Source organism: Lepus europaeus, chromosome 16, assembly GCF_033115175.1.
Source record: "Lepus europaeus isolate LE1 chromosome 16, mLepTim1.pri, whole genome shotgun sequence".
NCBI classification, from domain to species: Eukaryota; Metazoa; Chordata; class Mammalia; order Lagomorpha; family Leporidae; genus Lepus; species Lepus europaeus.
In genome coordinates this window covers 48570808-48595599 of record NC_084842.1, presented here as the reverse complement: position 1 = coordinate 48595599, position 24792 = coordinate 48570808, and the positions used below count along the sequence as shown (strand labels likewise).

The window sequence follows — 24792 nt, the reverse complement described above, 5'->3', positions numbered from 1 at the left end:
GGCTGTCAAAACAACTCAGCTCCCTAAGTTACTTTTAACAACTCTTTAAATATATTAACAAGGAAGCAAACAAATGATTAAGGATAACTCTGCAGGATAATTCTGTACAAGGCATTTTGGATCAATGAAAACGTGAGAAGGTGACTAGAATCATGAACCAAAGCACCAGTTGTGTCACATAAACCTGAACACCTTCAGGAACTTACTCATCGTGTCGCTCGCTGTTCCCTGCCTGCGCCGTGTTGGCCATGAGAAATCCCTTGATCTGGCAGTAACGTGTGCGTGTACCCAGCCCAGAATCTTTGCAGGTAGCCAGCCAGTCCTACCATCTTTAATTTGATTTTCAGCAACAACACTAAACACTTGTCTAGCTGAAGAGGAAAGAGCTCTTCCAGTACCTTACCTGTGCTCCCTTACCTCCTTCCTGACATGTGGAGGGGACAGTGAGCATGTGGGTGTAGGTAAACATACACAAGTCACATACCGTACACCCTGAGTGTTTAAACATTGTTCTTTCCACACTAGTTAGTTCAAGATTTTCCTTCTTATTTGAGTTTGAGGTTTATGAACCTTTTTCCTAAAGGGAAAAAAGTAGCTTCAAGCCCCCATGGGATCATTTAACTGTCCCCATGGGAATACTATTATAAGAACTAATTATAATTAGCACAGCAAATGTTTGCATTTGTGATACTAAATTGCTTGAAGCTATCTGAAAGCATTCAAGTAATTTAAATAAACATTTTCTCTGCCTTAGGGGTTCCTATTAAGTCGTTTGGATAATTTATTACCAAAACACTGTTGGACAGAGTCTAAGAATATTGTCCTTTATAGACTTTGCTTCTTTTTTTTTTTTTTCCAAAGATTTGTTTTATTTATTTGAAAAACAGAGTTATAGAGAGAGGTAGAGCCAGAGAGAGAGGTCTTCCTTCGGATGGTTCACTCCCCAGATGGTTACAACGGCCAGAGCTGCGCCGATCCTAAGCCAGTAGCCAGGAGCTTCCTCCAGGTCTCCCACATGGGTGCAGGGGCTCAAGGACTTGGGCCATCTTCCACTGCTTTCCCAGGCCATAGCAGACAGATGGATCAGAGAAGAGCAGCCAGGACTAGAACTGGCACCCATTTGGGATGCCAGGACTTCAGGCCAGGGCTTTAACCCACTGTGCCACAGCACTGGCCCCAGGCTTTGCTTCTTTTTTTTTTTTTTTTTTTTTGACAGGCAGAGTGGATAGTGAGAGAGAGAGACAGAGAGAAAGGTCTTCCTTTTTGCCGTTGGTTCACCCTCCAATGGCCGCTGTGGCCGGCGCATCTCGCTGATCCGAAGCCAGGAGCCAGGTGTTTCTGCACCATGCGGGTGCAGGGCCCAAGCACTTGGGCCATCCTCCACTGCCTTCCCAGGCCATAGCAGAGAGCTGGCCTGGAAGAGGGGCAACCAGGATAGAATCCGGCGCCCCAACCGGGACTAGGAGGATGTTGGCTTGATAATTTTCTTTTTTAAAAAAGATTTATTTATTTATTTGACAGGCAAAGTTAGAGTCGGAGGCAGAGAGAGGAGAGAGAGAAAAGTCTTCCATCACTGATTCACTCCCCAAATATCTGCAATGGGCAATGCTGAGCTGATCCGAAGCCAGGAGCTTCTTCCGAGTCTCCCATGCGGATGCAGAGGCCCAAGCACTTGGACCATCTTCACTGCTCTCCCAGGCCATATACCAGAGAACTGGATTGGAAGTGGAACAGCCAGGACTTGAACTGGCGCCCATATGGGATGCTGGCATAGCAGGCAGCGGTTTTACCCACTATGCCACAGCGCCAGCCCCCTTGATTATTTTCTAGACCAATCTCTCCAAGATACAGTGCCAGAAGCAGCTTAAATATAGCCCTAATTTAATAGAATTGTACCAATAGCTTTAAGTGTAGTTTAATATGTTTCTTCATTCTTATCCATCATTAAATTGTAATCTTATGTAAATCCATTAGAAGTAATTTATAACAACCAAAGACTTATGTTTAAAAGTTTAGTCTTTAGCCTGAAACCTGATGTTTCCAAATAATTGTCTTTGACTGTTAGATTTACACTGTAAGTCCTCTGTTGATAGGAGTCGGAGTCGGAGTGCTGTAGGCTTTGTTGTTTGTGGAGGTTGTGCTAATTCTTATCTGAAGCAGACTGAGCCTCTAGGAAGTTCACTCAGAGTTTGTATTTCTTCGCACAGCAGCCAGTGTCTGCCAAAGAGCACAAGGCTGAGGTGGTTTGGTTTCTCCTCTGTTGCTTTTTGACAAGTTTATCTTTTTTGCATCAAAAAGAGTTGTTCTAAAGCAACAGTGGGAGGGGCCTGACATCTAGCCTCTAGTTCTCTCTGTCCCCTGACCTTTGTCCAGGATTTCTTTTGTAATTCCACATAGAGGTCCTAAACTTCACTTGCCTGGTTTTGAAGCATTTTGTGAGCTTAAACTCAAAAGCTTTTAACAAATGGTTAAACTTATTTTATGTCTTGGTGCTGGCATTGTCAGTGGCCAGCGCTGGCAGTAGGTTGAGCTGCCTGCTACACCTTTATCCTATATAAGCCTTGGTTCGAGTTCCAGCTGCTCCACTTCTGATCCAGCTCCCTGCTAATGCACCTGGGAAGGCAACAGATGATGGCTCAAGTACTTGGACCCTTGCCGCCCATATAGGAGACCCAGATAGAGTTCCAGGTTCCTGGCTTCAGCCTGGCCCACCCCAGCCATTGAGAGTATTTGGGGAGTGAACTATGGTTCAGGAAGTCTGAGACTTCCTGTGCTGTGCCTGAGGCCTGGAGACATGCATTGGGTAGTCAGGGATTCAGCTGGCAGAATGTGTGGTATCTGGAAGGAGCAGCAGGTGACCTGGTTGAGAGGACTTCTGAGGGGAGAAAAGAGCATATCTGTAAGACACAGATCCTTGGAGAAGCAAAGAGGGAAGGGGAGCACTAGACTCCTGATTTGTCTAATCGCTAAGACTCTTCCCCTCCCATGTTAACTCTAAAACACATGCATCCCAGAAATCAACATTTCATCCATATTTTAATACTTTGAGTACTTATTGCTAAAAGTTAGAGACTCCTTTTCTCAATGCAGAACTCTAGTACCATGACTTACTATCATCAGTAAGTTTTCCAAGTTTCAATTTGTATTAATGTTATAAATTTTGGCTTCTTTACCATTTCTTTGTTAGAATAAGGATTTGAATAAAGATCACATAAAACAATTAGTTGATATATCTTTCATTTAGCAGTATTTGAAAATGATAGGGGAGCTCCCTACCATTCCCCAAAGGGGACCAATAAATGTTCACTTTTTTATATCACTTGTGGATTGAAGTGTATTTGGTATGCTTCAATGCATTGCAGTAGATTTGTTTATTGATAATCAGATTCTTTCATCTTTGGCCAGTGGGAGTTCTTAAAGTTGTCTCCAAGGTACTAATAGTAAAATGCTTATTACTATGATGAAATATTTATTGGATTGACATATCCATTGTCTCACATAGTTACCCATTTTTGCCCCTATGGCAAGAGCTACTGATTTAGTAAAAAAAATCCTTATTAGAATATGCTATTATTAACTGTATTACTCATAGTGTGCATTAAATCTTTAGACTTGTCATCCTGCATATTTGCTTTGTATCCTTCAACCTAGTCTCCCCATATTCTTGCCTCATACTAATATAAACACTCTTATCTCTTTGTTTATTTGACTTTTTAAAAATATATTTGCTTATTTTTATTTGAAAAACAGATAGAAACAGAGATCTTCCATCTGCTGGTTTACTTCCCAAATGGCCACAACAGCTGAGACTGGGCCAGGCCAAAGCCAGGAACTCAGAACTCCATCCAGGTCTCCCAGTTGAGTGACAGGGACCCAACAACTTGAGCCAGTACCTGCTTCCTCCCAGGGCACACAGCATCAGGAAGGTAGAATTGGAGGCAGAGCTGGGATTCAAACTCAGGTACCCTGCTATGGGTACAGGGGTCCCAAGCAGTGGTTTAATCATTGTACCAAACTCTTGCCATGACTTTTTTTTTTTTTTTTAAGATTCCAAGTATAAATGAAATCATGCCATATTTTATTTCTGTGTCTGACTTACGTCACTTACCATAATGGCCTCCAGATCCGTACATGTTGTGACAGATGGCAAGAACTCCTGCTTTTTAAAGGTTTAATAATATTCCTATATGTGTGTATCACATTTTCTTTCCATTTTCTTATCCATTCATTCATTACCAGACACGTAGGTTTTTGCCTGTCTTTGCTATTGTGAATACTGCTGCACTGAATATGGGAGTGCAGATATCTTTACAAGGTGGTAATTTCATTTCCTTTGGCTGTATACCCAGAATTGGATTGCTATGTTGTGAAATTTGTATTTTTAATTTCTTTTTTCAAAGATTTATTTATTTATTTGAGAAGCAAATAGTGTATTTTTATTTTTTTTAGGAACTTTGTATTGTTTTCCATAATGGTGATACCAATCTCTATTTTCACCATCAGTGTACAAGGGTTCTCTTTTTCCTTATACTCTTGCCAGCACTTATCTCTTGTCTTTTTTATAATAGCTATGCCAATGGGTGTGAAGGGCTGTGGTTTGCATTTCCTTGATGATGAGTGATGTTGAGCATCTTTTCATTTATCTACTGGCCATTTAAATGTCTTAAGAAATATATGTTCAGGTTCTTTGTCCATTTTTAAATCAGATTATATATTTTCTTACTGTTCTGTTGTATGAGTTCTCTATACTTTTTGGGTGTTAACATTTATCAGATACATAGTTTGCAAGTGTTTTTCCCCAATTCATAAGTTGCCTTTTAATTTTGTTAATTGTTTCCTGAACAGAAGTTTTTAGTTTGGTATAGTTCCATTGATTTTTTCTTTTGTAGCCTGAGCTTTTGGTGTGGTATCCAAGAAACTGTTGCCAAAGTCAATGTCAAGGAGCTTTTCCCTTTTGTTTTCTTTTGTTGTTGTATTATGCATTTATTCACTATTTCTGTGGTTTGACCTTTGCACAGACTTTAAGTAGAACTCAACTTTCAGGTCTTGTTCTCTCGTGGTTGTTCCACAGTTAGAACTGTGCAGCTTCTACTGCTGTATGTGATCCTAAAAAGAAGGTAAGGCTGGGCTGTAAGCAATCGTAAGGCTTGGCATGATCAAGGCCATGTTATTTCTCTGCCACCTTTCCCTCGATAGTGCAAGTGTTCTTTCTTACTAAGCCAGGAAGTAGTATCTGCCTTTTAACAAAGGAGTAACTATGGAAGCATTAGCTCTTCTTGCAAAGTCACCCAGCAGCTAGTGGTTCATAATGGAATGCTTGCTTGTTCTCTTTTCACTCCCATACTTTCTGCCTTTTTTGCATAAAATGGGTTGTCCATTGGTAAAAGCCCATCCCCTTAGACAGACCCTTAACTGCAGATCTCATCAAAGCAGTTGCCCATTTTATCCAGATTCTGGCAGTATCTATTTGAACAGCTCTTTCAGTGGCGGTTCAGCAGAACACCGAATCCCTGGCATGCCAGTGGGTGTTTAAGCTAAAAAGGGCTCTGAGGTCAGATATGTTTGGGGAATTCTGAAATTTAACAACAGCCACATTTCTCTAGTGATGATGTACATTTTGACTAAAGGAGAAGAATAGCACAGGTTTGTCTCTCAAATTTACTTAACTATGAATCCATCTCAGTTTTTCATAAAATAGCACAAGTGCTGAATAAGATTGCATGGGACAGGGAACATGTTAACCCCCCACCATACAGTTCACATCATGAGAGAACTGTGTGGGACAAATGGCTTGCTTTCATCAACAACAAAAGGGAGAGATGGAGTGGGAAATTATGTCTTAAAAGAAACAGGAGATGGCCGGCGCCGTGGCTCAACAGGCTAATCCTCTGCCTTGCGGCGCCGGCACACCCGGTTCTAGTCCCGGTCGGGGCACCGATCCTGTCCCGGTTGCCCCTCTTCCAGGCCAGCTCTCTGCTGTGGCCAGGGAGTGCAGTGGAGGATGGCCCAAGTGCTTGGGCCCTGCACCCCATGGGAGACCAGGATAAGCACCTGGCTCCTGCCATCGGATCAGCGCGGTGCGCCGGCCGCAACGCGCTACCGCGGCGGCCATTGGAGGGTGAACCAACGGCAAAAGGAAGACCTTTCTCTCTGTCTCTCTCTCACTGTCCACTCTGCCTGTCAAAAATATATAAAAAAAAAAAAAAAAAAGAAACAGGAGGGGCTGGCGCTGTGGCGTAGCAGGTAAAGCCACTGCCTACAGTGCCGGCATCCCATATGGGCACCAGTTCGAGTGTTGGCTGCTCCACTTCCTGTCCAGCTCTCTGCTATGGCCTGGGAAAGCAGTAGAAGATGGCCCAAGTCCTTGGGCCCCTGTATCCTCGTGGAAGACCTGGAGGAAGCTCCTGTTTCCTGGCTTTGGATTGGCACAGCTCTGGCTGTTGCAACCATCTGGGGAGTGAACCAGCAGATGGAAGACCTCTCTCTCTCTGCTTCCGCCTCTCTGTAACTCTGCCTTTCAAATGAAATAAATGAATCTTTAAAAAACGGGGGGGGGAAAAAAAGACATATCAACTAATCACAGTGTATGGACCTTATGTGGAAACTGATGCAGATAAATCGTAATAAATCAATAATAAGACAATGAAGGCAATGTGAACATAGACTAGATACTTTGTAATGTTAAGGAAATGTTATTAATCTTTATTGTGGTAAGTAGTATAAATAAAGATTTTTCTTAGATTATCTTTTATATATACATAGGGAAATATCTATAGATGAAAGTATGGTTTCTGTGATTTGCTTTGAATTAATGGGGAAAGAGTGGAATAATGAGTATTTAAGAGTGGAAAAATAATTATTCAAGGCCGGCGCCGTGGCTTAACAGGCTAATCCTCCGCTTTGCGGCACCGGCACACCAGGTTCTAGTCCCGGTTGGGGCACCGGATTCTATCCCGGTTGCCCCTCTTCCAGGCCAGCTCTCTGCTATGGCCCGGGAAGGTAGTGGAGGATGGCCCAAGTGCTTGGGCCCTGCACCCGCATAGGAGACCAGAAGAAGCACCTGGCTCCTGGCTTCGGATCAGCGAGATACGGCGGCCACAGCGGCCATTGGAGGGTGAACCAACGGCAAAAAGGAAGACCTTTCTCTCTGTCTCTCTCTCTCACTATCCACTCTGCCTGTCAAAAAAAAAAAAAAAAAAAGAAAAATAATTATTCAAGCTGGGTAATAGTTACATTATACTTATTTTCTCTACCTTTCTATATGTTTGAAATTCTTCATAATATTTATTTTATTTTTTTATTTTTTTGACAGGCAGAGTGGACAGTGAGAGAGAGACAGAGAGAAAGGTCTTCCTTTGCCGTTGGTTCACCTCCAATGGCCGCCGCAGTTGGCGCGCTGCGGCCGGCGCACCGCGCTGATCCGATGGCAGGAGCCAGGTGCTTCTCCTGGTCTCCCATGGGGTGCAGGACCCAAGCACTTGGGCCATCCTCCACTGCACTCCCTGGCCACAGCAGAGAGCTGGCCTGGAAGAGGGGCAACCGGGACAGGATCGGTGCCCCGACCGGGACTAGAACCGGGTGTGCCGGCGCTGCAAGGCGGAGGATTAGCCTAGTGAGCCACAGCGCCGGCCGAAATTCTTCATAATAAACAAGTTTTGGCAGAGGAGTACAAATTTATATGACTTTGACATAGATTGATTCAAATTAACAGTCCATACCTACATATAAATGTTCTTGTCTCATCTAGATTTTTCTCTAGGGTCTATATTCACCACTCCCTCCCCCTCTCAGGAATGTCAGGGTTCTAAGTAACATAAGCCTTGGATTCCAGGTGTGATGTGTTGCAGCGCAGAGCGAGTCACTGACAGCCCTCTGCATGTGGAGGAGGGTCCCACAGCCTCACTTGTCCCTTCGCCGTACGGGAAGGGAATTGTCCTGTGCGAGCGCACGTGGCCTGACCCCAGGAAACACTGGTTGTCTAAGTGGAGGCTTGCGTGCCTGGAGGAGGCGTTCACCCTGCAGCCTGTGCTTTATAGGCACCCATCGGAGCATCCGTCACTCAAGCTGTCTCGTGCTACGTGCCCAGGCGCTGGTAGCACAAGGCGGTTAGGGGCAGGGCTCAAAGCAAGGAAAGTGGTGCTTCGTTCCAACCAGAAAGGAAGTTGTCATAAAAACCTCTAACCCTGTTGCTACAGTTTTAACAAACAGATGCAAAAAGTTATGTGTTTAAAAAGAGAAAAGACAATTTTATTTGGGCCAAACCATTTTAAGATCTTGAAAGGATTTTTCTGTTTTCCTTGTTCTGCAGCCCTCCCTACCTCACTCCCCCCAGACCTCAGGTTGTTCACAGCCCTGGCCCCCCTTAAGCGGGTGTAGTTTATTGCCAGTCATGGTGCTGTCTGCTCTGGAAAGTCGCAGGAAAAGCTGATAAGGTGTTGAGGACAGAAATCTCGGGTCTTATCTCTCGCTAGCACATGGTGCCGAGAGTGCATCCTTTTCCTGTCCTAGGACAAGAGACATAAACTGGCCATCTCCTGGCAGCCAGGACTTCAAACAGGGCTGGGGGCTGCCTCTACTTTCTGGAGGAGCCAAAAAGGAGAAAGTGGGCCACTACACTTTTCCAAGTTGTTTTAGTCCCAGTGAAAATATAAGTTGTCTTCTAGATCAGCAAATACAGCTCCATAAAAGGCGGTCATTTACACAAAGAGGAAGCGCAGTGAGGGTGAGGGAAGGGCTGCCAGAGCACCCAGGGCTGGACATCTGGCCACCTTGCGCGGTTAGTTCTGCTAGGACATAGGTTTGGCCTGAGAGGATTAGATTTGGCTTATTTGTTTGTTGATTGATCAAACAACTGGTTTTAAGAGCTTTTGTGTTAATAAGAAATCAACACCCCAATGGCCTTGTGTGGGAGCAGAAGGATGAAATGTGGGCTCTCTTTCCTTCTGCCCTTCCCTCCTGCCTGGAGAGCAGCTTTCTCTCCCAGATTTTCACCCTGTGAGGTCTGCACAGCTGGGTGGAGAAGGCGGGGCTCTGCTTCTTGTGCTATGGCCTGTGGGGAGTACAGGCTGGCATTCGAGGTGAGTCTGGGCGTCCCCATCTCTCTGTGGTGCAGCCCTGAGCTCCCCACAGGTCATCTTGAACCCTACTGAGGACCCACCTACAGACTTTACAGTATTGGGAAGAAACTGGTCAGCTGGACAATTCTAATAGCTGGTTGTTAAAATTCTAGAAGTAGATAACAACTTTAGTTGTTAACTTTTTAGTTAACTTTTTTAACTAAGGTTCCATTTTATTCCTGAAAGCGTGTTCATCTCTTCTCCAGGTGCTGCGAAATTGTCAAGGCTATAATGAATATTAGAACTGTAACAGACCTTTGAAAATAGAGTTGTTGTTTTCCCACTGGATCCCCTGGAGTCCTAGGAACCTTGGGCCCTTTACCAGGAGATGGGGGAGCAGAGGGGAGGGGAGGATGAGGCATTGAGCTTTGAGTTACCCCAACCCTGGCCCAACCAAAGTTCCCCTTAAGTGTGGTACCCGTTGTCCTTGTATTGGAGATTTCCTTTGTGATTTTTTTTTGTTAAAGATTTATTTATTTATTTGAAAGAGTTACACAGAGAGAGAAGGAGAGGCAGAGAGAGAGAGAGAGGTCTTCCATCCGATGGTTTACTCCCCAATTGGCGGCAACAGCCGGAGCTGCACCGATCCGGAGCCAGGAGCCAGGAGCTTCTTCCAGGTCTCCCACATGGGTGCAGGGGCCCAAGGACTTGGGCCATCTTCTGTTGCTTTCCCAGGCCATAGCAGAGAGCTGGATCAGAAGTGGAGCAACAGGGACCAGCTTCCATATGGGATGCCAGCACTGCAGGTGGTGGCTTTACCTGCTGGGCCACCGCAGCCTGAAGATTTCCTTTGAAGAAAGGCCTGTGATACTAAAATTGTTTGAAGAAGGATACTCAGTAGCCTTACTTCCTTGTCTTGCAAATGCTCTGTTGGAGGCCCAGAAAGGCCATTGACTTGTACAAGATCACATATTCTGTCAGTTGTGAATCAGATCTTTGAATTATGTAGGTCAGTGCCTACATAGAACGCAGAACCTGTTTTCTTTCCTTGGAAGCTAGTATTTAAAAGGAAAGCCACTCAAAGTTTTAGTCCATAGACATGCCTGCAAAACTAAGAACAGAAATTAAGCATTTAGAAACACATGGGGCCACGTGTTGTGGCTCGCTAGGTGAAGGTACTGCTTGGGAAGCCCTCATCCTATGTCAGAGTGTCTGGGATCAAGTGTCACCTCCACTTCCCGTCCAGCTTCCTGCTCATGTGCATCCCAGGAAGCAGCAGATGATGGCGCACATGCCTGGGGCCCTGTCACCCACATGGGAAAGCCAGATTGAATTTTGGTCTTGGCCTGGCCCAGCCCTGGCTATTGTGGGCATTTGGGGAGTGAACCAATGGGCAGAAGGTTTTTCTCTTTCTATCTCTTGCCCTGTCACTCTGCCTTTCAGATAAAAAAAAAAAAAAAAAAATCTTTTGACAGGCAGAGTTAGACAGTGAGAGAGAGAGAGAGACAGAGAGAAAGATCTTCCGTCCATTGGTTCACCTCCCAGATGACCACCACAGCCAACGCGCTGCGCCGATCCGAAGCCAAGAGCCAGAGCTTCCTCCTAAATGTTTTTAAAAAGGAAATTTTTATATAATTTGATAGTGATGCTTATAAATTAGAACTTAAGTTTTATATATCTTTATGAATTTTTGTTTTCCTGATACATTTTTTTTCTAAAGATTTATTTTGTTTATTCGAAAGGCAGAGTTACAGAGAGAGGGAGGGGGAGAGGTAGCGACCTTCCATCCATTGCTTCACTCTCCAGCTGGCCACAATGGCCTGAACTGGACCAGACTATTTCATTCGGGTTTCCCACATGGGTGCAGGGGCCCAAGGTCTTGGGCTGTCTTCTGCTGCTTTCCCAGGCACATTAACAGATAGCTGGATTGGAAGTGGAGCAGCCGGGACTTGAACCAACACCCATATAGGATGCCAGTGTGACAGACGACAGCTTAACCTGTTATGCTACAACACTGTCTCACTAATAATTCATTTCTTAACAAAAATCCTGGCCTGCATGAGCTGGAGATGTAAAGAGACACATAAACAAATAAATAAGCTCGTTCTCCAGCCCTGACAGTTGGAGAAGCACTGAGTGTCCCCCTACCCCCAACCCTGAGGCTGGGGCCCTGAGGACCACACATGCGCGTCCTTATACAGGAGAGGCAGGGCCTGCTCACAGAACCCTCTGGATTCTGAGCAGGTAGGAAGACAGGATTTCTTGTTCTTCGTCACATAAACTTTTAATATCTTTCTGGCTTATAAAATAAAAAGGTTACAGCTTGTGTAAAACCCAGAAAAGGGGTCATTATAGGATTATATGTTTAATGGCAGTAATAATGTTTATTTTTATGGGCCCTTTGGAATTATAATTTCAGCTTAATTGCTTAGAGTTTTTCTGGAATAAGATTGTGTACAGTTGATTTTGTTGTTGTTATTTGATTTCTATCTATCCTCAAAATAAATTGCCCTAGTATGTTATCTTTTGTTGTTGTTGTGAGCACATCTACCATGAGACCTATGCAATGTAAAATTTACTTTTAAAACATGACTCATTGAGTTCAGACTTTTATTTAATTTGACTCCTGGTAACTTCGATATCTATTAAACGTAGAATGTTTTTTGCTCTACCAGTTTACTCCTGAAAGTATTTTTATTTGCTGCCTTGATTTCTGGTGAATTATAAAGGGTCTATACAAAGATTAGCTTTTTATAGTATCTAAGAATTGAGAGAGGGAACCTTTGTGGGCTAATCAATCGGATTTGCCTAAATTAATTTATTCTTTTAAAAGTAATCTTGACTAGAGGTTGGCATTGTGGCACAGTAGGTTATGCTGCAGCCTGCTACGCTGGCATCCCATATGAGCACTGGTTTGAGTCCCAATTTCTGATCTAGCTTCCCGCTAATGTGCCTGGGAAGGCAGCAGAAGATGCCCCAAGTGCTTGGATCCCTGCCACCCACGTGGGAGGCTTGGTGGAGTTTTAGGCTCCTGGCTTTGGCCTGGTCCAGCACCAGCCCTTGTGGCCATTTGGGGCGTGAACCCCCAGGTAGAAGATCTCTCTCTCTCTCTCTCTCTCTCTGTCTCTTTGTCTCTCTGTCTTTCTCTCTCTCTCTAACACTAATTTTCAGATAAATTTTTTAGAAAATAATCTCGACTAATTATTCCAGATAATTTATTCATGCTCTATTCCTAGCTTCAAAATATTCTCTAATAAATCTTATTCTCTGTAAACCTTAAATCATACTCTCTTCAAAAAGTGCTATGCTGTGTAAAACAAGGAGTCTACCTCGGAGTTGTCTCGATTCTGAAACACTCTTCAGACCTTCTTATGGTGTAAGAGATGGGAGAGACAGAACCCTCTGGAAGCCTGTACTTTTGTTCTTTGAGATTCGCATAGCAGCCACCATCTGTGCATAAAAACTGCTCGTTGTGCCTCTTGAGAGCAGGGGAGAGAACCAGTTGACCTAGAATTCTCAAATACAGTGGCTTTGGAGTATTTTTAGGCTCCGTTCAGAGAAGTCGGTCCTGTGTCACATTGATCATGTCTAGCTTTGGAGGGGCTCATTTATCTCATGGTGGCCCGTGTGTGGTGAGAGGTTGTCACATGAGTGTGCAGCACTGTCCGAGGCCAAGGGCCCGTCAGGTAGACCAGAAGTCTGCTCCTCTCTTTCTCTTTTCCCACAGAGGCTGTGTGACTCTGGTCAGTGACCCTCATGTCAATCACTTGCGGAGATGTCACCATAGAGCACATAGATGTCACCTGGTAAACCATGCTTATGTTGCCTTTTCTTGGTGAATGGTGATTTGAGCAGCTGACTAGGAAAATGAAAAAAAGAAAAGAAAATGAACAGCTTGGTTAGCACTGGCCTTCAGATGAGGAACTTGGCGTTCATTATTTGTATTTCTCAACTGAATGCTAGTGAAGAGCGGTGGTTCTGTCCCTGCAGCTCCCGATGCCTTCTCTGAGATGTCCGGTTCATGTGTGTGAGTTTGTAAACTCCAAGCCGAGCTGTGAGGCCTGTTCCTAGACAGGTAGCGCTGCGTGTGTCCAGGCCTGCTGAGAGCTCTCTCTGGTGTCATGTTACTTCCTCTTTCCTCCTTTGCTGCTCAGACACAGGCCCCCATTAGCAGCCCCTCAGTTCTCTGGCATAATTCAGTAAGGTGGGCATTCTGTCACAGGCGAGAGACTCAGACTGGGACCTCATCAAAGCCCCAAATCCTCCACTTCTGGATGGATACAGTAGTCCCCCTAACCTGTAGGGGGTACATTCCACGACCTCCAGGGGAAGCCTGAAACCAAGGGTAGCTCTGAATCCTGTAACTTAATGCCTTTTCCTTCTTAACTAAACACTTACCATAGACTTTGGCTACAATTTTTGCAGATTGGGGTGCAACAGCAAAACTAAAACATTTCTTTTTCCTTCTTCATGGTTTCACAAATAGGCAGTTCGTTCTTAGCAAACTTAGCATATGATTTTTTTATCTTAAAAGACCAGAACTTTCATCTTTGCACTTAAAGGAAGCAGTTTACAGCATTTGCTTTGTCAGTGTCTCTATTATGCTTTGGAGCCATTATTGAGAAAGCTAAGGGTTACTTCAACATGCACTGTAGGGCTGGCACTGTGGCATAGTAGGTTAAGCCTCGTGTAGGGGCACCAGTTTGAGTCCCGGCTGCTCCACTTCCAATTCATCTCCCTGTTGATGGCCTGGGAAAGCAGTAGAAGATGGCCCAAGTGCTTGAGCCCCTGCACCCACATGGGAGACCCAGAAAAAGCTCCTGACTCCTGGCTTCAGATCAGCCCAGCTCCAGTTACATTTAGGGAGTGAACCTGCAGAGAGAAGTCCTCTGTCTGTTTATAACTGTGCCTCTCAAATTAAAAGAAAAAAAAAAAAAGGCACTGTAATCATGCCTCAGCCCACTGAAAACTCAGACAGCTATGCAGTGACTGGTAGGCGCGTAGCCTACACAGCCCAGATACGCTGGACAAAGGTACAAATCATGTCTCTTACAGGGTCATGCCAGATTCTAGCACTGGGCTCTGAACAGCACAGAATTTAAAACTTCAGAATTGTTTATTACTGGAGTTTTCCACTTAGTATTTTTGGACCAAGTTGACAGTAACTAACTGACACCAGGTATCTTAGTCCGTTTTCTGCTGCTGTAACAGAATACCTGAGGCCGGGTGGCATATAAAGACCAGAGGGGTGTTTCTCACGGTTCTGGAGGCTGGGAGTCCAATGCCAAAGTGCCAGTGTCCGGTCAGGCCTTCCTCGTGCAGGACATGGCAGGAGGCTTGACCAGGAGAGTAGTGTTCCATCGTGAATCTGTCTTCCTCTTCTGAGAGGGGCACTAGTGCCATCATGAGGGCTCTATACTTATAACCTCGCCTTACCCTTATCAGCTCCCAGGGGGTCCACCTGCACATGCCATCAACATAGAAATTTGGGATTGTTTCCAACACATGAACTCTTTCCAACCTAGTATTACATAAAGCAAAACTACAGATAAGGGGAGACTGCTCTGTGTGTGTGTGTGTACTTGAAAAGCACCTGGCATTTCTGAAATTCAGCGGTACAATATTCATAAAAGCATATTATATTTTATAATACACCATTCAGTAAATACTTAGCTGTATCATGTATACTTTTTTAAGTAAGAAAATAAATTTCCACTGATCTTTTAGTATTGAAATTCAAAATTTTATTTATGGGCCCTGATTTTTACGTGTCATGAAATATTCTTTTGACACCCCTCCTCCCATCCTCAACCAGCTAGAGATCACTCTCAGCTTGAGGGTGATCTACAGAGAGATAGATCCATGGCCACAGTTTGTCAAGCCTTGTTCTAGAAAGAATCCTTATAGAATGCCCACATAGTGGACTTCTGACACAAGCCACGGGGTCCTATACCTGTGTGTGAGTGTGCACACACACGTACAATTTCTAAATGTGTTTTCCAGCTAATTCTGTTGTTGCAATGTATCTTCAACCACCATTCGTTTTGACTTGTGACACTTGCTAATGCTTACAGTGATAGAGTCTTCCAAGTAAATTCTGAGACTGGTTACTACTGAGACTTTGTACGCTTGGCCTGCCTCCAGATTTAAAGTGATAGATGTCTCGAAAAAAAGTACATGATTTCACACTTGGATGAACTTTTTTGAGTGTAAAAATAGCTCTTTGTTGGTAAAACACTGAATGTTTTCAATTATATGGAAACCGCGAAGGAAATGCATGAAACCACAAAGGTAGCACCGAAAGCTAACTAGCAGTGCCGACACAGTGGCACCAGGCGTGCTCGCTGCCCAGCTTAGCTGTGGATGACTCCTAGGAGCTTTCTCAGGCTGTTTTCGCTCAAGGTACGGTGTAGGCTGTGCTGTAGCAGCGTGCTACTGGGGGCACCTGGCGACACTTCCGTCCCACTGTCCGTCGGCTCCAGATGAGTGCTTCCCTTTGCCTCTGTGGTTCAGCCACGCCGCACATTGTCTGTCACATCCCGCAGAAACAGCACACAGTTCCCACACACACAGCACCTTGGCTTTTCCGATTGACTTGTCTTGGGTGACTGTGGTAACATATGGAATAACCAACTAAGAGAAAAAAGGTATGGCTTCTTTGACTGGGTTCCTATGTAGATTGCTAAGGGCCACAGGGTGTATTCTGCTCACCCCAGAGAGAATTCGTATATACCTTGTAGTAGTTGGAGAAGTAGTGTGCATCATGAGGCAAGGTTCCGATAAGAAGGGACTGGTTTCTTCTGCATGGGAAGAGTATATACTGCAAAATACTGCCTGGATTTGGTTCTTGACATTAGACTTAGCTGGTGGGCGGATGAATCTGTGCTGACAAATGTGAAGGGTGGCTTCAGTGGGGACGGGGGCTCTGCATAGCCTCGGTGCGCCTGGCTTGGGCATCTTGTGCTTCTCTTACCTTTGTCCTCGTAAGAGAGGTTGGGCTGAGTGCAGATGGAGTAAAATGGTCCCTGCCTTTAGGAGATTTTTATTCCATTGGGAAGATGCTTACAGAGCAAATTATCCAAAAACAGACTTGCAACAACTAATTGCTGGTCACAGATAGTAAACAAGAGAGGGTGTTCCACAGGAATGAGGTTTGTTGAAGGAATGTGCTCACCTGTGATGTGTCGAAGAGCGCTGAGCGCTGTAGGCCAGTGTGGTGGGTGAGCGAATCCATTTGTGCTGCCCCCGCCATAGGAGAGGGTTTCTAGTACACATCCACAGACCATAGGTCTCAGCATCCTGACGAGTCACACAGAGTCACTTCAGACCTCCCTTGATGTCTGTCCAAAATGGAGTGGTGCAATTTCTGCCTCCCGGGGTAAAGATGCATCTCATTTGTCAGAGTCGCCCAGCTGAAAAGCTTGGAAAGGGTACAGAATGTTCTGCAAACGGCTCACTTGCCAAGCTTTCTTAACTTTCCGTGGACTAATCCGGCACACACTGATGACAGACGGGCCCTGGTGGCAGTGAGTGTTTGCTCATCACAAGCAATGGCCATCAGAGCTAATAACTCCAGTTGCTAAACACATTAGCCTTGAGCTCTGGATGTCTACTTTTCCTTTCAATGAGAAAAGTTCATTGAAGGATTACTGTTGTGGCATGACCTCTGTGTCTGCACTTGGAAATCAGAAAGCTGCCCTCCTCCTGCTGCTTCACGCCCGCAGGAGTGTGCGAGGAAAGCCGAGAGCCGAAACGCCTTCCCTGGGCTGGGGCCTTGATCATGAGTAGCAGGACTTGGGGCGTGCGCCGCAGGGAGCTCAGTAGGTACTGAGCTGACCCAAAAGATGCGAACAGTGTTTGTACTGGAAGAATGAAGAGAACCCTGTCTGGGGCATTTCCCTGGTAATCCATATCAGTGTGTATGTTTGAGTGACACAAGAGCAAATTCGTCTGTGAACCTAGATGAGTTTGTGTGGACGGCTCATCGAGCTAAGCCTCTTGATAGAATACGTAAAGGAAACAAAGAACGGGCTCATAATTCTGTGAATCCTGGAGAAGAGTTGGCTCACATAGTTTCAGATGTCCTTCAGGGACCTGATATAGTAAGGGTGAGGGTCAGCGCTGTGGCGGAGCTGGTAAAGCCGCTGCCTGCAGTGCCAGCACCCTGTATGGGTGCTGGTTCAAGTCCCAGCTGCTCCACTTCCAATTCAGCTCTCTGCTATGGCCTGGGAAAGCAGTAGAAGATGGCCCAAGTCCTTGGGCCCCTGCACCCACATGGGAGACCCAGAGGAAGTTTCTGGCTCCTGCCTTCAGATCAGCACAGCTCTGACCGTTGCAGCCAACTGGGGAGTGAACCAGCAGATGAAAGACCTCTCTCTCTCTCTCTCTCTCTCTCTCTGCCTCTGTCTCTCCTTCTCTCTCTGTGTAACTCTGACTTTCAAATAAATAAAGAAATTAAAAAAAAAGAATATAGCAAGGGTGTATCTGTCTGTCTTTCTCTCCAAGGTCATCTTTCCTTAGTATGTGCTGTCCCCCCTCACTTCAGTGGTAATTTAGAATTACCAGAGGCGGACGTGGCATGAAGTTTCTCCAGGTCAAGTCGTGGCACATGGCATTGACCCTCTGTATTGCTGATGCAAAAGCAGTCAGAGAGAGCCAAGGGTGGGATGGACTGCCACACTAAGTACAGTAGCCCCCGCCCTAACCCAAGACCCCCAGTGGGTGCCTGAAACTTTGGATAGTACCACACCTCACATAAACCATGTTTATTCCTGTCCATACAATAAAGTTCAGTTTGTAAATTAGGCACAGCAAGAAATTAGCAGCAATCACTTATAATATACTAGAACAGCTATAGCAATGTGGTATAATAAAAGTTTATGCTCCGAGGCCATTACAAAAAGGAATAAGGGTTGCTTGAATGCATCCAGTGTGGTGTTGTGACAGTGGCTGTGATAACAGCGGTGGCTCCTAAAGGCCGGCAGACAGGTAGCATGCAGCTTCCAACTTAGGGACAGTCTATTTCTGGAATTTTTCATTTGATGTTTTTCGACAGTGGGTGGGGGGACTACTGACACCAACTTTCCGTGTTGGAAATGTCCGAGTAGAAGTTGGCCAGCATCCACCCAGGAGGGATTCTTGCCTCGAGTGGAAGTTTAGACTTACGTTTCATTTCCTGCTTTAAAGCAGTCACAGTTTGTCAAGTGAATGTATGTGCTAATTTGGCAAATTATAAAACCCTAAGCCTGGCTTCCAGCTATTTTTTATTTGCGTGAATTACAAACCAGATAATAGAGGTTTATTGTCTTTTAAAGGTAGTAGCTATTTCTTCTGACATTTTTCCTACCGGCAACTTGCATCTGTTAACCTGCCTGTCTCAGAATTGAGCTCGCATCTCAGTCTCCGGATTATACAACCAGTGGAGAATGAGCTTTAGTGTTGGGATGGCTTCTGTGAAGAGAGAAAGGTGACACACCAATCTGTGTAATGCAGGCCGCGGGTCATTGCACTGCGGAGGACAGAGCACGGCTTTGTTCCTGGCAGCCCGGGAGCCAAACCCTGCCCCTGCCCCTGCCCAGCAGACAGTCCTTCGAGACTCTTCTTGCTTGGAGCTGTTGAGACTGAAGTGGGGAGCAGAGCGTCCGGAGCTGCCTGCGTTCTGCCTCACTGGGTGCTCACTGAGGGGTTGCAGTCAAGGCCCCAGGAGCACTGGGGAGTGTCGGTCATCAGTGTTTGTTTTTTTGTTTTGGTTTGTCTTGTTTTTTAAGGTTTATTTATTTATTTGAAAGCAGAGTTACAGAAAGAGAGAGAAAGAGGTCTTCCGTCCACTGGCTCACTCCCCAAATGGCCACAACAGCCAGAGCTGGGCCACTCTGAAGCCAGGACTCAGGAGCTTCTTCAGGGTCTCCCATGTGGGTGCAGGGGCCCAAGGACTTGGGCCATCTTCTACTGCTTTCCCAGGCCGTAGCAGAGAGCTGGATCGGAAGAGGAGCAGCTGGGACTTGAACCAGAGCCCATATGGGATGCCGGCACTACAGGCGGCAGCTTTACCTGCTACACCACAGCGCCAGCCCCAGTCATTGGTGTTTTTAATGAACTGTGTACACTCAGCAACTCTGAAGGACATGAGGAGACTGTCAGACTGTCGGTGAGCAGATGAGGTTAACCCTCAGACAGTTCTTTAGAACAGCACAAGAAAGACTTCCGAAATACACAGGAAGTATTTCAGGACTCGTCATGTGCCTTTGTGTCTTATTAATGAAAGGGAAGGTAGATCAGAGTCAACATTACATCTTTAGAGACAGCAGTTTTTGAACTGTTTGGTTAAATCTCTTACCATTTCTCCTCCTCACTCGCTGAACTCGTCCAAACTTCACCTAGGTAAACCACTTGGTCCTGGGCATGCACAATTACATATGACGTGCTGCTGTGCTGCCCGGAATTTGGCTGAGTTGAGAGAGGACCTGTGAACCTGTAGGATTCAGCAAAGAGCTAGGGGTCCCAAGGGCAAAGCCCCTGCTCCCACACACTTGGACTCTCTCACCTTTATCCATCATTGTACCTCTCTCTTGTATGTCATCACCAGCTAGCTATTAAAGCTGATGGCATTTGAGGGGAGCTTCAGGAACCATAGACTGAAGCTGAGTTTATTCCAGAAACCCACCACCTTTTCACTGCCAGCCTGTTGGCATTGCTGCCCCGCGTGCCCCACCCCACTCCCGTCTACCTTTTGACAACACTTAGAGTATGCGAAGGATCGGTATTTTTGGAGGCAAAGAACCTCCAAAACTGTAAGTGCAACATGGGAATTTATTATCATTTTTAAAGGTTCCAGCTTCGGGGCTGGCACTGTAGCACAGTGGGTTAAAGCCCTGGCTTCAAGCACCAGCATCCCATATGGCTGCTGGTTCTAGTCCCAGCTGCTCCTCTTCCAATCCAGTTCTCTGCCTTGGCCTAGGAAAGCAACACAGGACGGCCCAAGCCATTGGGCCCCTGCACCCGCGTGGGAGACCAGGAAGAAGCTCCTGGCTTCGGATTGGCACAGCTCCAGCTGTCTTGGTCATCTGGGGAGTGAACCAGCAGATGGAAGACCTCTCTCTCTGTCTCTACCTTTCTCTGTAACTCTGTTTTTCAAATAAATAAAATAAATCTTTAAAAAAAAGAAATAAAGATTCCAGCTTCTTACTGCCTGCCTTAGGAAAGCAAGTGTTGGTCTGATTTTCCAGGAGTTAGATTTAAAACAGATCATATCCAGTTAACAGTCACTGCAGATTTTAGATTTTAGCTTCTGCATAGTGGTAGTTCTTTCACATGAATTCTTAAGTATTACTCATTACAAAATCGCATATGGCTCTTCCAGCCCACCCAGGCAGCATTAGTGGATGTGGTCTTTGCCTTCTTACGGGAGGTGAATGCATTTCCTCACGGGTCCACGGTCGCTCTGTTCTTGTCACTTCTGCATATGAACATGGCAGGTGGGTGATTGTCTTCTCTGAGCCGAGCTCATCTCTGCTGCCTCTAACAGGAAGCACCGGCCCTTCCCTGCTCTGCTGTCTCGCAGAGTGATGGTCAGCCCAAGCACAATGCAGTCCTGCAAGGAACTTTAGACGTCATCTCATTTAACTGCTTACTTCACTGATGAGCTAGCTGAGGCCCGGAGACGATCAGGGATTTATTGGAGGACCTCCACTGGGTAACGGCTGGAATTGGAGTTGCAAAAGACAGGGATGTTTCCTGAATCCTTGGGGTTAAATCAAATGTTGGCAAGACAATTAGTGGACCACACCTCCCTTGGTAGTATTTTTTATGGAACCAGAAGTTTTCAAGTTGCTTTTTAGTTTATTACTTTTTGGAATACCATTAGCATACTGGGACATTGTCAATGTTTATGAAGTAGTGAAAATCACATTTAAATGTTATAGAATTTTTTTGAGATTATATTCTGTGTTTAATAGGGGATGTGGAAAGATGCAAGTTGTCTCTGTTTCCGAATACTGAAAAGTAATTGGTGCTTTTTTAATACTTGTTCACTCTGAAATAGAGACCAGATGTGAAAAGTATTAGTTTTTTTGAAAATGTGTCTACTTTTTTATGTGTTGCCATGGCCAAGAGCATAGAACCAGGGTTACAATCTCTGTAGTAGAAGCGGCTTCTGATTTCAAGTACAGAAAGTGTGAGTTCTGGGCGCCATTCCTGGGGGAAGCAGATTTTGAGTGTCCCTGGGTTTTGAAGCAGTGTGTCCCTGTCGTGTGGGCTGACACTGAACAGCTGTCCCCAGCAAGTCATTGTTTTGCCTGAGCTTTCCTTGGGATAAATAGGATTTAGGTGCCGGCATCTCTTGTTTGTCTCCATGCTGCGCTAGATTTGGTGTGCAGATTTGGTTATTAAACCCCTGATCACCATGTGCTTACTTTCTGGGGTTAGAAAGATCTGCTGCATTCACCAGCAACTCCAAAATGATCTTATATTTCCTAATAATTAATGATTAATACCAGCTATCAGATCCAGTGATTAAAGTGTTAAAGCAAAAGCGGAGAAGATGGTAAACAGGTGAGCGTGTCGGGAGCTGTGGTGTACGGCTGGCATGTGAGTGAGTTGCAATGGCAGGCCCCTTGGATGCCGTGTTACTCTCAAGTGAGACCTCTGCTGTGGAAACAGGCAGCCTGCCCAGAGCCCGTGGCCCGTGTGGCTGTGGGTGTGCGTGGGCTGGACGTGGAGCCAGATGGGCGGGGGCTGAGCCTTGAGAAGGTTTGCACTCTGCTGTGCGCAATGTCAGCTTTCATTCAGCTTTTGAGGAAGAAAAGACAAAGTGACCTGGTTGTTGTCTCCCAGGACAGCTCCTTATCATTTTTCTTCTGACAAAATTGAACGCACACTTCTCTCCAAAATGCAGTCGATTTATTCCATCTGCTCTGCATTTGGTATTTTTGAAATGACAAAGGTGGCCATGTGATGATGATTTCTGTTTAGCCTCCAGACGGAAGAAAATCAGGTTAGTGTTGATTTGGTGAGCGGTGGTGTTGCCAGGGATGCCCTTCGCCCACTGCTGTCTGGGACAGGTTCCACTCGGGAACCAGCTGTCCATTGATATGATGTTGGTTCTGCTGGAACTTCCTATGAGACACTCCTTTCAATTCCACTGAGCTGGTTTTTGAGGCCACTGTGTCAAGAAAATACAGGGTCCATTTAAATGTGTTGGTTTGTAATTGAGTCAGCTGCTCCGGCAGAGCTACATTTGAAATCATTTGTAGACTCCTATGTGAAAGTTGCTTCATTCAGGAACTTTCCTGCCTTCCCCACATGAAAGGGGAGAGCAGTTGCCTGTTGCTGTGAGAATCAGTGAACATGAAGGAAGAGGCCAGGTAGTGATGAAACCCACGCTCAGCATCGTGGTTTAATGACTGGGTTATCTTAAGTCCCTGTGGGCAGAGTCACTGTGGGCGTGTGCTTTGCTGAAGCATATTCCTTAGATTCCACGAAGGTGCTTCCTTCTTCACACGGACGCTTTCATCACCTGCCAGCCACAGCTCCTACAGGGGCACCAGCCTTTCGCTGCCTCTCCCAGCCTCTTGTGTAAGGAATGTTCTCCTGCTTCTCAAGCGTTCAAACCAGAACATAAACCTCACTTAATCCCAGCTGCTATGAGTGAGTAATTGCTCACATTTAAAGAGAAGACTAACACGGCCATGAGTATCTGGTCTGCGTCCGAGTAGGAGGAGGGGCATCTCCCTTCTCCCCACCACTCGCCGAAGCCCTCCCCCAAGCTCCCTGTTCTTTGATGGGGGAGGGCTTCGTGGCCGGGCTCTGCCTGTGTGCCTCACAAGCTGGCTTCCGGGTTGGAATTTGGCTCTTGTCCTCGTGGGAGCGTTCAGCTACACAGGCAGCATCTGCATTTCTAGGTCAGCGCCCAGAGACCTGTGTCACCTTAATGGGGCCGAAGTCAGCTCCTGAGAACCTCACACAGCACCAGAACGTCTGTGTCCCTGTTTTTTATGGGAGACAGTCACCACTGACGGCGTGGCTTCTGGGCAGTGTTCACTGAGCGGCCCGGCGAGGGGACTTGCCAGTTAGTCCTGTTAGCCTCTGTCTGTCCAGCTGCTGCCCCACAGAGTACTCAGCCCCAGGGCCAGCAGAGGGGAGGCAGGGAAGGGGGGACCCAGCCCTCAGCTGCTGAGTGCGTGGTCCCTCATGGAGTGCTGCTGGGGGCTGTCGGAGTGAACCATTGACACCTAACAGCTTTGTCACTCTTCCCTGCCTTAGGACGATCCCAGCCCCAGCGCTCCGGATGAGAACGAAGCCTCCACGACAACCAGCGCCTTCACCATCCAGGAGTATTTTGCCAAGCGGATGGCCGAGCTGAAGAACAAAGCACAGGTCACGGCTCCAGGGACGGATCTCTCAGAGACCCACGTGAAACGGAAAAAGGGAAAGAAAAGCGGCAGAGAGACAGCAGGTAAAAATGGCGAGGATCACCCCCAACCCAAGGCCAAGCGGCCGAAGAAGGGAAAGCCTGAGGAAGATGGGGGCCGCGAGCCAGCAGCCAAGAAGAAGAAAAGAGCGGGAGGCCCCTCTGGGGGTGAGGGTCCCGATGCTGCTGCCCTGGCCGCAGAGGGTTGGGTGCAGCCAGCTGGAGACCAGGACTGTACCCCAGAGCCCCAGAAAAGGAGAGGAGAGAAACAGCTACAGCAGCCGGTAGAGGTACAGGAGCCGGTGGACCCTGCCCTGGATGAAGCACCAGTGAAAAGGAAGAAGAAGAAGAAGAAGAAAGGTTCCAGGTGAATTCTCCCGAGCCAGGGCCTTCCAACCGCTCAGCTGTCAGGGCGCTGCCGGGGCAAACGCCTTTGGCCTGCAGTCAGGGCAGAGCTAACCCCAGGCCGTGTGGGGACATCTTTCAACATGCCCGCCGACTGCCGCGTCCCACCTGCCCTCCGTGGTTGTCGCGGACCCTCTTCCCAGGGGCACTTTTTAAAAAGGTTCCAAATCATGGCTTTCATAAACAAATAAATTTCTTTTTAAACCCTGAGCCCTTCATGAGGGTGTTTTCATGTTCATACAAATACGTCCAGTTGTGTGTGTGCACACACACATTGACATCTCAATGTGTATTTGTGGTGGTTTCCTTCAGTAACAACGAATCGGGCTTCCTTGTGAAGGACTTAGTCTAATTAAAGGATTAAGAGGCAATAGTTTGGATTCAGATAGTTCCTTTTGTTCCATAGCCAACCATATATTTTTGCCAAGTAGGAATTACAGGACTGCATTCCCGAATCAGAGGGCTTTTTGTTGTCTTGTGTTGTGTTGTTTGGGTTTTGATGGGGAAGCTATTCGAATGGCTTCTCTTCCACTAGCAGTGGCGGCCATGTGTGCTCAGCTCTTCTCCCCACGACCTCAGAGCTGAGAGGTGGACTGACGCTGGGGACAGCTCCATCTTCCGCTCTCACGTCGGCCTTTTCATGCTTCCTGCATTGTCAGCAGTCAGATACAATTGCACTGCGGGGTCCTGGGAAGCATTGGCCCGTGGTGGGCTTCACCTTGGTTTGCACGATTAGGTCCTCAGGAAGTTCAAAATGAAGCCATCTTGAAATCCGTCTCTAGATTGAGGCTGCCTGAAGAGAGTTCTTTAAGGAGTAGAAGCCATACAGACAGTCAGACACCTGTCCGCCCTGCTCCAAGTGCGGGCTGTCGCCTCCTTGTGTTTATGCAGCCTTCCCCTACCCCACGCTGGCCTGTCCCTTGT

General features: G+C 46.3%; 1 protein-coding gene across 1 annotated transcript in view; it reads left to right on the top strand.

The window, feature by feature from the left end:
- The window catches only part of PINX1 (PIN2 (TERF1) interacting telomerase inhibitor 1), a 94993-nt gene extending 70802 nt beyond the window's left edge, over positions 1–24191 (top strand). Inside the window, exon 7 of the mRNA XM_062212874.1 lies at positions 23316–24191. Within this exon, the coding sequence (XP_062068858.1) occupies positions 23316–23834 (519 nt within the window). The 3' untranslated portion in view covers positions 23835–24191. The remainder of the gene's footprint in view (positions 1–23315) is intronic.
- The last annotated feature ends 601 nt before the right edge of the window (positions 24192–24792 follow it).